General features: G+C 41.5%; 2 protein-coding genes across 2 annotated transcripts in view; both read right to left on the bottom strand.

The window, feature by feature from the left end:
* The window catches only part of nop10 (NOP10 ribonucleoprotein homolog (yeast)), a 39659-nt gene that overhangs the window by 9139 nt on the left and 17404 nt on the right, over positions 1 to 13116 (bottom strand). The window lies entirely within an intron of this gene.
* Positions 1 to 13116, bottom strand: part of slc12a6 (solute carrier family 12 member 6) — a 56248-nt gene that overhangs the window by 35439 nt on the left and 7693 nt on the right. Inside the window, 4 exon segments of the mRNA XM_080452068.1 lie at positions 998 to 1239; positions 4209 to 4339; positions 7901 to 7955; positions 9339 to 9485. Coding sequence (XP_080308194.1) covers positions 998 to 1239; positions 4209 to 4339; positions 7901 to 7955; positions 9339 to 9485 — 575 coding nt within the window.

The following is a 13116-nucleotide window of genomic DNA, read 5'->3' as shown; positions in this document are numbered from 1 at the left end:
AATGTCTGAATGTAAATCCCTGCTGTTTGTTTACTAAGAGAGTTTAACCTACATAGTGGTATGTAGGCCACGTATTTGAAGACCTAAATTATGTGAAGACCACAAGCTGCAGTGCTCACATATTTCAGCAGCTCATTAGTTTCACTGAGGGCAGAGGAGGCGACGAGGCAGAAGTTTGAGCATTGGAATGTGGCGTTTCCCATTTCTCGACTATTAGCTAAGTGTGCTTGGATACTTGCACACTTTGTTGACGTATTGCGTCATGAGATGTAGTATTGTGCAAGCATTTATTAGGCGATTAAGTGCGTGGGAAAATCTTACATTAAATACTAAATTAAAAACAATTTAATTACGACCGATGCAATTGAGCTCGGTGTTGGGGTTTACCAGTCATTACTGTCATGCCAACTTTCATAGCAACAACAGATGCTCAGATGTGTAGTGGATGAAATATCCCACACATCTTTCAAGTGATGTGATTGACTTTTAACCAAAACTAACCTTTATTAAACCATCAAAACCGAGAACGCATCTGTGTAACCACTTAAACCATTATTTTATACTTTATACTTTGGCTATTCAAAAATAGCAGATCTACAAGCTCGTAGCGTGCTAAGAGCTTGTAGATCTGCTATTTTTTGAAAAATCGTGATAATTTGGTGCAAGTCTTATGAATATATACCTTTAAAGCACCCAAAATGATATGTATTTATCCGCGGACCCCCCCATCTCAAAATATTTTGTTCCAGGGACCCCCAGAAGCAAAGATTTTAGTTAAAAATGTATATATATATTCAAAGATTTGCAAACATTTTCACAATTTGTTTTTCAAAAATAGCAGATCTACAAGCTCAGGTGCCGCGCTATGAGCTTGTATATCTGCTATTTTTGAATAGCCAAAGAAATCTAAAATGACACAGATGCGTTCCCCAATTGAATGGGTCCGTTAAAAAAATGAAAGAAAATAAATTCCAAGATGAGATAATGTGTTTCTTACGGGAACTCTGGCGGGCTGAAGGCGGAGACGAGCGCCCCCGTGTAGATGGACAGGATGGAGATGATGACGCAGGCCAGGAAGATGGACGCCAGCTTGTTGACGTACTTCACCCCGACGAACACCAGCAGGGACATCAGCAGGAGGCATATGGAGCCGTACACGCGCATGTTGTTCAACATGGCCGCCCCCTCGCCGTCCGGCTCGCTGGGAACAAAGATGGCCGCCCTCGGCGCTATGTACATCTGGAGGAGGGAGGGACGGAGAGAGAGAGAGAGAGAGAGAGAGAGAGAGAGAGAGAGAGAGAGAGAGAGAGAGAGAGAGAGGTGAGAAACAAACGGACAAAACGGTTATTAGAAAGAGTAGGAAAGGATCATATTCGTCTGCCCGACATCGTTGCTGTCGGGCAGAAACCTCTTATCTCCATATCTCCATACTTTTTGTGTTCTTTTGTAAATTAATGCCCTACTTAATCACACTACAGCGTCACACTCAAGTATCAAAAGTAGCAGAACTGCAGTGCAAGCTTGAAACGCTGCAGAAATCGGCGCGTTTAGACCCTGTAAATCTGCTACTTTTGCTATTTTTGAATTTGTATCCTGAAAAGTAAACCGTTTGGGATATATTGAGGTTTCCAGCCGTCAGAGACGTTATATTTTAGGAAAAAAACTATCCTTCACACCGTCTTCACTTACAGACAAAAACTTTGAATGGAAACACAACGTTTCGGTCGCACTGACCTTCATCAGATACTTGATGATGAAGGTCGGTGCGACCGAAACCTTTTGGCTGTGAGTGAAGACAAAGCGTGCAGGATTTATTTTATCCTGACTCATGCATTGACTGCCTGCTCCTACGCACCTGTTTATGAAAGTAGGTGTGCAGAAGGACCTTTTTGACTGGTTATATTTGAAAAAGAAAGTCTTATAAACACTTATTCTTAACCTTGTGCTCAATTGTTATGTTTTCTAATAAACTGGTTGTACTATTCCCAGGAGGGACTGTGCAGTAGATTCTGTGGTTCCCATTCCCAACTCCAGTCCACAGGGACACACGCTACTCCTCCTGGGTTTCTTTTCTAATCATCAGCTGTCGACCACAGTGGAGATAAAAGACGGTCGGGCACGCCAACGTGGTTTTTCTACTTTGCTGGAGTATTCCAAATTTTCTGTACTTTTACTTCTACTCCACTACATCTCAGAGGCAAATATTGTACTTTTACTCCACTACAATTATATGAAAACTTTAGTTACTAGTTACTTTGTTGATTTTGATTATTACAAAACATACATTAACCCCTTCAGCTCTATATGCATTTTGGCCATTTGAAAATAGATGATCTACAAGCTCACAATACGTCGCGATGCGACGCATTGTGAGCTTGTAGATCTACTATTTTCTAAAGATTTTTATACATTTGAAAACGTGTGCAACGGGACATTTTGCATAATGAGTACTTTCTACTTTTGGTACTTTAAGTACATTTTGATACCAATACTTTTGTACTTTTATCCAAGTAAATTTTGAATTCCGGACTTTTACTTGTAACAGAGTATTTCTACATTGCAGTATTGATACTTTTACTTAAGTAAAAAAATTAAGTACTTTTTCCACCACTGCTTCAGAGTGCACCTCTAGCACTTCACTCTCCCTGCCTGCACCCCTTTCTTGCCACATTCTCTTTCGATTGATGCTAGCGACTGACCAGCATACAAATGGCTACTATATGCAGACATGTCTCGGTCACTCGTTCTCGTGTCTTTCGTTTCTTAGATCTGTTTTCTTGGCCACAAATGTTAAGAATGTGATAAAGATAGCATCTTAATCATGTGCTTTAGATAGGTTCATTGTTTACCTGGTATCCTAGTTTTTTGAGGCACTACACTAGTGCTCTCTCTGCATTCTATTTATGTGATTAATTACCTTGTTTACTGTAAGTCGCTCTGGATAAGAGAGTCTGCATGCCAAAATTGTAATTGTAATCAGATCACCATAATCCAGTAAGGGAAGGAATGCAGCCTCAACCAGTATTTTCTTGGCGAAAAAAAAAAAACACGATTCATTTCTAAAATAAAATCCTAACTTCAGCTCAAGCTTTTCAATAAGACCTTTGAATGTTAAATTGTCCTCAATTAAAACAACTAAATGCTTGTACTGTGAGACTACTTCAATTTGACATTCCTGCAAGGTTAGAATGCCAGGAGAAAATAAATTATGATGACATCATGTAACGCCGTGCTGGCTTGAACCGCCCCTCCTCTCAAACAAGGTTAATTTTCTACTAATGTTTCACTCCTTTTTATTTCGTTTTGACTTCATGTTTTCAATTTTGTTTTAGTTTTAATTAGCTTTTAAGTGGGTTTGCTAGTTTACTTTGATTTTATTTTGTGAAAAGGCTTAGTTTTTATTCGTTTTTATTCATTTTAATGTTTTTATTGTAATAAGGGGTATTTGTCAGGTGTGAGATTAAGATAACTGCCAAAGACGTTTATAAACGTCTTTGGGTATTAAGCTATTGCCTGCCAAAGACGTTAAAAAACGTCATGAAAAAAAGAAAAAAAAAACTTTTTTCAAAAAAAAAAAATTCTAAAAAGATTCTCTAATTATTTAGTATTGACACTCTTTCGATATTCCAAACGAATAAGGAGATAACAATTTCCAAATATTTGCTGCTCCATCCACTTCAATGTTAAAATTCAAACGGACAAACAATTCACATTGTTTTTTGGTTTGAAACTACTGGTTTTGAGCTATTTTCAAACATCAAACAACACATGACAACAAGGTCATAATTACCTCGTTGACATTTGTGAAACCACACCTGAATCTCATCTGTGATTAGAAATTATCTGGGATCAATCATACTGGAGAAAAATATTCTGTGGCTATGCGAAAAGGTACCAAAATCGTTCAAAACCCTGGAAGGCTACAGACTGTTCTGAAAAAACTCTGGCAGTCAATGTGTTAAAAAAATCAGGAAAATAGCGCAAAAAAGCATCGCATTGTGGCACGTTGTGTGCTTGTAGATCAGCTATTTCCGCTGTTTTTAAAGAAAAATATTGGATACTAAAACCAAGGACATTTTCTCTATGACTTTAGTTTGTTTTAGTTTTGATTACTAATCGTTTTTTTGGCAAAGCTTCGTTTTTAATTTGATTTCAGGTAACGGCACGTGACACTGGCGCGCACCAAGTACAAATCACGCCTTACCCACCAGTAAGATCTCAACGGCTCCCAGTATGTACATGGATCCGGCGAAGGTGGTGCCCAGGTAGAAACACAGACCCACCGCCCCTCCAAACTCTGGACCCAGAGAACGGCTGATCATGAAGTAGGAGCCTCCCGCTGGAATGGAGGGAGGGAGGGAGAGAGAGAGAGAGACAGACAGAGAGAGAGACAGAGAGAGAGAGAGAGACAGAGAGAGAGGGAGAGAGAGAGAGGGAGAGAGAGAGGGAGAGAGAGAAGGGGGTAAAGAGAGAAAAGGGGGATAGAAAGCAGAGAGAGCGAGATGATAAAATACAGAGAGGGAGAGGTAGATAGATGGCAGGGAATGGTGCAGAGGGCAGAGCGAGAGAGAAAGAGAGGATAACAGAACAGATTTGAAAGAGAGGACAGGAAGACAGAATAATGACATGGAAAGGAGAGATTTGGCAGAGATGAAGAGACAGAGAGGGGGATGAATGGTTAGTAACATTGTGATGTTAAGAGTGGGACGAGAGAGAGAACGAGAGAGAGAGAGAGAGAGAGAGAGAGAGAGAGAGAGAGAGAGAGAGAGAGAGAGAGAGAGAGAGAGAGAGGGAGAGAGAGAGGGAGAGAGAGAGAGAGAGGGAGACAGAGCGTGTGTGTGAAGAGGACAGCTGATGAGAGAAGTCATACTATGCTTGGAGAAATAAGCATAATGTTTAAGCTATGTGACAAAAACTGGAGAAAGAAGACAGACCAGCCCTTGGACAAATATAAGTTTAAAATAATTTGTATTTGTTTCAGGCCCCCTGGATCACCAGGCGGGTGGAGTTTACCACGTAAGGACATTTCAGATTTGGCGTCAGGCATGTTTTCGGATACAGGAAAGTGCACCAATTTAACTCGCTTTCCTTGCTGTTACGTACACTTCCTTGCCGTTACGTGCACACCTAACGTACACTTGCTAGGTGTACACACTCTGAGTCTGAACTGTTCCACAAGGCAAAACACCAACCATCTGATTCTTCAAGCGGATGTAAACAAACGCAATGAATTGTTACTATTTGACCAAGTTCTGACACAGACAATAAGGAATAAAACAGATTTGTTTCAAAGTGTGGACGAGAAAGTGTGAAGTCAGTTTCCAAAAAGTACATACTTTTTTGTTCTCCCAACTTATTTGTCATGCCAATTCCCAATTGTCCCATGCAGTCCCACTCCCAAGTCACTATACCCTCCCCAGGGTGTAGACAACCACTTGTCTCCATATACATACAGTATAGGTTTTTGTTCATTTCGTTTTTTGGGTTGTTGGGTTAAAACCCAGGTTCTTTAGGGAAGCCAAGAACTGTTGGTTTGTCTCCAAAAAAAATCACCAAGGTTGCCCTTCAATCTGCATTTACAATCTGACAACATATCAACTCACATCTGAGAGCAAATGGAGAGAAAATGTGAGTGATGAGAAAAGAGAATGGTGTTTTGTATGTCTGCTGCCATAAAGGACAATGTTAGAAATCAACACACTACATTACAGTTCATTTTGGTTCTACGTTAAAGTGTCAAATGATGCAGGGAGGAGGTAAGCATTCATCTCACGCTACTTTGATATTTTGGGGCCTCTTCTAAGGCTGGGGGGAGTGGGCGTTTTAGTCAAGTGAGAAGTCAATGTAAGATAAATTCACTGGGTTTCAATGTGCGTGCACACACAGACGGAGAGAGAGACAGCGTGAGGAAGAGACAGAGAGGGAAAGGCAGAACAAACAGAAACAACACTTGTTAGAATAACACACAGTGCACGGTGCAGTATACACACCACCAACAGTATTATGGATGTGCGTGCTTGGATGGGGAGGGATTGGAACCTAGAACTAGAATGAATAGAATGAGAACTGACGGGATTCAAATGGATGTTCCAGGAATGGTGAATTCTAGATGATTTCCGAGTAACTCCTGATGACGTCACAATTGAAAAATGGTCAAAATGTCTTCAAATTAGGGGCATAAGAACTCCATCAGCAGTTATGTTTTCCGGGCTCGGACAGTCGCTGAAGGCATAACCAACACATAATGGGCTGTTATCTATCTATTTCGCTTGTCCTTCACTCTCCCTACCTCCTATTTATTTGTGCCTCCCTGAGACCCTGCTGTGCTATCAGAAATGAAATAGCTAAAATAACTACACGTTTGTAGCTATTTTCGCTATTCATCGTACGACAAAGTATATCGTCTTTGTCGGGTGAAAACCTCAAATGTCCAAAACTGTTACTTTTCAGGATTCAAATAAAAACATTGCAAAAGCAGCAGATCTACAAGCTCGAAACGTGTCTCTGCGCGCCGCGTTTTCGAGCTTGTGGCTCTGCTATTTTTTGCGTGGCACTGCAGTATGATCAAGTAGTGCATTAATTTACGGGAAAAAAAACGCAAAAAGTTAAAATACAGAGATAGGAGGTTTCTGCCTGACAGCTACGATAACACTGAATTCACGGCAGCAGCAGTATGCCACTTCGGTGTTCTAAGGAAGCGGTGAGGTGCAATGCGTCGCCTATGGAGATGGAGCGACCACCGCATTCCCCACTGTGACAGGAGAAGGAGCCAGCAGAAACCAAAGCGGTCTGGCGCTGTGTGGTGAGACGGAACGGCAGCCAACCAGAAGGCACGCTGTGCTCTGAAGGAGGCGCGGACTAAGCACAGAAACGCACCACTTTATGGAAGCAGCTTGTTGATGTGAAATTAACCCAGTCAATCCGGGAACGTCAGTGTGGTTTTAGATTTGAGCTATAGCCATTATTGTATACTTTGGCTATTCAAAAATAGCAGATACACATGCTCATAGCGCGGCACTCGGTGCCGCACTATGAGCTTGTAGATCTGATATTTTTGAAAAATCTTGAACATTTGTGCAAATCTTTGAGATTTTTCACGATTTTTTTTCGCGATTTTTTCTAAAATAGCAGATCTACAAGCTCATAGCTCAGGCGTATACCTGCAATTTTTTAACAGCCAAAGAAATCTTAAAATGACACAGATGCATTCCCAGCCTTAATGGATTAATCAAGACTGAGCAGCATGGCGCATTGGCCTATTTCTTGCCTAAAATGCATAAATGGTTTACAAACGAGCTGCCAGAGATGAGCGTCGAGTGTCTGTACTTCTCCTCCCTGGCTGTGAGTGCTACTGCTGGCTGCAGCTGTGCTGCCTTTGAGCCGCTCGGACCACCAAAGCTCTCATCACTGGACCACAAAACTGACTTATTTACGAGGGTGTCACTCACACCTCCAACGCGGCCATTTTTGCGATAAAAGGAAGCAGTAGAAAAGGCTGTTGTCAATTCAGTAGCTAACCAGGTAAACACTAGCGTCCCTATATTCTGGGGCAAACATTCAACCGCAATAGCCGATCATCAGCTTGCGTTGTGAACTTGTAGATTGGCTATTTTCGGCGAAGAGATTTTGGTGTAGAGGGGGAAAAAAAGGAGGGGCCGTACGTACAGTAGGGTTTAAGTGGTCAGAGAAGAGACGTTTACTTTGAGCTTTTTATAACACAAGAAGCCTACTACTTACATACTATTTGCACACGAGATCCAACGAGTGTTTGTGTGGCAGCCATGTCGAGTGTAGTCAAGAAGGAAATGACAGCTGGGCAGCTCAGTTACGTGTCTTTTCTATTCATTCCAATTCTACGTGACAGAGGGGCAATGGGGGTGGTGGGGTGGGGGGGGTTTACCTGGTACAACTCCATTAGTGGCGATGGCACTCATTGATATGGCTGTCAGCAGTGTCTGGAGAGACAGACAGACAGACAGACAGACAGAGAGTGTGTGAGAGAGAGAGAGAGACAGGGGGGAGAGGGGGGGAGACAGAGAAAGAGAGAGTTGAGAGCAGGAGACATGGTGAGTTATTTGATGCAAATTTGTAAATCTCATTACATTTAACAGACTGTTAGCATGTAGAGTATATATATATTGTAAATATGTGGATGTGTATATATACAATGTATATCAAACGTTTATTGCTTTCATTGATCTAACTAAGGCTTTCGATCTGGTCAGCAGGGAAGGACTTTTCCAGATTCTTCCAAAGATAGGATGCCCAGCCCACCAAAACTGCACAGCCTGATCAAATCCTCCCACAACAACATGAAGGGGACAGTGCAGTTCAACGGTAGCTCCTCCGAGCCCTTTGGCATACACAGCGGTGTCAAGCAAGGCTGTGTCCTTTGCTCCCACACTCTTTGGCATCCTCTTCGCCCTGCTCCTGAAGCATGCCTTTGGCGCTGCAACAGAGGGTGTCTACATCCACACCAGATCAGATGGCAGCCTTTTCAATATCACCCGACTCAGAGAGCGAAGACCAAAGTTCGCACAGCTCTAATCAGAGACATGCCGTTTACCGATGACGCAGCTGTTGTGACCCACACTCAGCAGGAGCTTCAGAAGCTGATGGACCACTTTTCCCAGGCCTGCAAAGACTTTGGACTGACCATCAGCAAGAAAAAGACAAGTGTCATATGACAGAGCACTGAGGTCCCACCAGTCATCACTATCGACATCCTGGGCATATCCTGGCAAGACAAAGTGTGCAACACTGATGTTTTGACACATGCTGACCTCCCCAGCATGGACACACAGCTCAGACAGCGCAGTCTGCATGTGCATCTTATGGAGGACGGTCGCATTCCCAAAGACCTCCTCTATGGATAACTGGCACGTGGGAGGAGAGGACAACAGGTCATCCACACCTGCGCTACAGAGATGTCTGTATAAGAGAGACATGAAGGCCCTTGACATCAACCTCAAATCCTGGGAAGCTCTTGCATCTGACCGCACGAGGTGGAGAAGCACCATACACTAACACCTCATGACAGGGAAAAGAAAACGGTCAGACGCAGCGGCAGACAAGAGAAGAATTAGAGCACAACAACGTACACAGACCAACAGACTGCATAGGGAGAGACTGCTCCAGACCAGACCCGTAGGACGTGCGAACCATGGTCAACCCTGACCAACGAGGCCTATGATATCAAACACAATTTGTGTGTGTGTGTGTGTGTGTGTGTGTGTGTGTGTGTGTGTGTGTGTGTGTGTGTGTGTGTGTGTGTGTGTGTGTGTGTGTGTGTGTGTGTGTGTGTGTGTGTGTGTGTGTGTGTGTGCATTGGTACTCACACAGCAGCAGCACATGAAGACTATACAGAGGGCTTGCAGCACACCGGCCGTCCCCACCACCCAGGTGAGCCGCAGGAACAGAATCACACCGAAGATATTCTGCAGGCACGGCAGGTACACACCCATGAAGGTACCCATCTGAGGGGACTGGAACACAGGAGCATACAGGTCACACATTATACAGCCAGGTACACACACATATGCATAGAGGAAAGGCCATGGGGTCACCAATCTGGGAACCCATTCGGTAAAATGAGGGGCACCACAAAAATGTTTGTGTAGAGACAGGACCTCGGTTTGGCTCCTCCCCTTTTCATAGTCCACTTCCTCCCGGATGCTTCTGTGTTTACTCCTACTAACAACAACACTACATAAAGCAGTGGTGCTGACAGATTCTGCTGTTATTATTTTCTTGGGGATTATTCTATAGATTACTTTTCGATTAATCGCATAATCGAGAAGCGTCTTTTGGGGAATCTTTTGATGACATTTTTTATATTAACGAATTGATGCGGAAAAAGTCCAATTGATTTTTTTCTAATCCACTAAATTCATTAGTATGATTAACCCCCTATTCTATACTTCGGCAAACAAAAGTGTCACACAAAAGAAGCGAAAACAGCCGATGTACAAGCTCACAGCACAAAAATAACCTTTTCCCCCACAAAATTGATTATTTTTCTTGAAATAGATTATTGATTATTATTTTAGGCCTGACCTCGACTAAGTCGACTAGTCGACTGGTTAGTCGCGGGGGGTCCGAGTCGACTGCGTGTTTTAAATTGTTTTTTGGCCAAGTCTACACCTGCAACCACACGTAACTTCCACTTTTTTCTTCTTATTCCTCGTCTTTGTATTGGTATTGTTTGTGTTGGAGCGCCTCAGTGCGGCTGCAGAGTTCATGTGCAACCTCTTCCAGAGAGAGATAGAGACACTAGAAACTCTGCTGGAGACACAAAACAAACTGTGTAGACTTGGCCCTTTGAAATAAAATGTATTTTGGCCCTAAAAAAATAATAATAATAAAAAAAAAAATATTAGTCGACTGCCAGTCGACTATTGCCAATTAGTCGCCAATTAGATTCGACTAAACAAATCCTTAGTCGGGGACAGGCCTATAATATTTTACAATCTATTAAATTGATTAGGTTGATTAACTGTTGCCCTTAGGGTCTATTCTTGAGGTAGCATCAATGCCTCATGAAATATCTCGATGTCGAATAAGTATTGTGGGAGGTTAGTCAAATAGTTAGGGTTAATCGTCCCTGGGGGATAAACACACTCAGCAAGTTTCATAGCAATCCACCCATTCCAAGACTTGAGTACAAGTGACCTTTTCTCTAGTGGCTCAAGAGGAAAGGTCATTGGGTCACCAAACTCAGTAGAGCCCATCCTGATCTCTGGGGAGCAGGAAGGTGCAGTAAACCAGCGAGTAGTTATTGAGATATGTTGCTTATGGACTGCTGGACAGACCAACATTATCATCCTTCAGTTAAAAGGGGTGTTGTTTTGTAAAAAAATTAATAATAATAATAATAATCTAAATTAAATGCTAGAGTGTTTGTTCAGTAACAGAGGAGCTTGAAAATATATTTGCTGTTTACTAAAGAGCTGGAGAGATAGGGATACCCATGTTACTGAACAAACACTCTATAGCAATGATTACTATAGGAATATAGAGCTATTTAACAATTAATTTAACAAAAGAAGATCACTTACACCCAAAACAACAGGACAGTAAATTTAGTTTTTCATCCACTGACCCCTGGCAATATTTCACCTTTCTTCACCACCCAAATTTGACATCGATCATAAATAATTATTTACATTGTTAAGAAATACTCCAGTCTCGAGGTGACATTGATATTCACATTTATACTGGTGTGTTTTAAAACCGTCCCAATTAATTCATATACTGGATCCAGAAGTGGTACAGGATTCAGTGGAAATGGGCGATGTGTTTTTGAGCCACAGTTGAGTCCAGCAGCCTCTTATCTGAGCCAGACACTTGCCTATCAGTGACGATTTGTGCAGAGGACCAGGTCAATGGGGTCATCTACTGGACTTCCTCCGATGCCTGAGCTATTACTGTTTTTTAACTCTGAGAGTCTACCAAATTTGGTTGCATTTGTAGACTCTCAGAGTTACAAATGGATATATGAACGCTGCAGATTTTACTGTGTAGCAGCATGACTATACTGTGACAATATTGCTAATAGCACTTCTAATTCTCCTGGTACTAAAGCATATGTGCTAATAATACATTTTAGTGTTAACTTTTTCCAGTGAAAGCAAGTTTCAAACTGCAAAGGAGCTCAAAAGCACAACAAAAACGCATGTATGTATGTAACTGTAATAACATAACACCCCTGTTCTGTTCTTTGGTACAAGATCATGGCCTGGCAGAGAGTACAGTTAAACTCATTAATACTGTGGTGTTACAGAGATCAAAGTCCTCTATAGCGATTAAGAACGGGTATAAAAGTGTGGGATGTGTGAGCGTGCGTGTGTGTCTGTGTGTGCCATCAGTTTTTACACTTTAATAAATCGAATACTTCAAAGGCACGTTGGGTCACACCTTCTGGTCTTGCCCAAGGATTGTTTTACTTTGGCAAAACATTTTCGCTTGGTACAGCAGAGTATATGGTTTTGAACCTGATGCACTAACTGCATTGTTTGGTTGCTCAGAGGCCTCTCTTGATCTGCCGTATTCTGTCCAGCAGACTTTTATGCTTGGCACACTGGTAGCAAAGAGAATTATTTTAACAGAGTGGAAAACTGCCACCGCTCCTTGCTTTACCAGATGGCTTAATGAATTTGTATCTTTGATACACCTGGAGAGGCTTCGTTGCAACAAACCGGACAGTTTGGCAACATTTGAATATATATGGGGTCCTGTCGTGACTCATCTCGACTCTGTGTGACTGCTCTGTTTTTATCTTTTCTTTTTTTACAAGCTCGATTGTTAATGTGTCCAATTGTATATTGTGGTCTGTTGTACTCTGTCTGCCCATATATTACTTCATTGAGATAGGTTAATTACTCATGCTTACACATTATAGTCTGGTGTTTGTTTGTTTGTCCTGTTGTGTCTTGTCTTATGAAAAAATCAATACAAATTGATATACAAAAAAAGAAAAAAAGAAAAAATCGAATACTTAGTAGTGTGTGTGCGTGTGTGTGTGTGTGTGTGTGTGTGTGTGTGTGTGTGTGTGTGTGTTTTATGATGGTACTATCTTGAATGCTGCTAATGTAGTGAAGAGATCAGGAGAGCAAGGTGTCTTAGATGAGTCATTGATGATGATAATGAGAATAGAGTGGACGTGTGCAACTGTACATATGGATCAGTGCTCAAACAATATATACATATATACATATATATATATATATATATATATATATATATATATATATATATATATATATATATATATATATATATATATATATATATATATATATTAAAGATTTTCAGACATTTTCAAAAAAATAAAAATTCAAAACATTTTCCAGAATGTTTCCAAAAATATAAAAGGAACAGTGAAACGGGTCAATCTACAAGCGATGTGACGTGTTGTGAGCTTGCAGATTGGCTATTTCAGCTCCTGGCATCTACACATTATGACAGCCTTACACTTGTTTAACTGCAATCAGCTGAAGCCTAAAAAAAGATAAAGGTTACATTCTTAAACGTAAGACTTTTTTACCCTCCAAATGAGGAAGGCCTTTATGCTAAGTATATGGTAGTATGTGGTTTACAAGGGATTACCTTTGGCAT

Source organism: Gymnoscopelus braueri (assembly GCF_963280865.1).
Source record: "Gymnoscopelus braueri genome assembly, chromosome: 15".
Classification (NCBI taxonomy): domain Eukaryota; kingdom Metazoa; phylum Chordata; class Actinopteri; order Myctophiformes; family Myctophidae; genus Gymnoscopelus; species Gymnoscopelus braueri.
The sequence above is the reverse complement of the archived record's forward strand: the minus strand, read 5'-3'. Positions and strand labels throughout refer to the sequence as shown.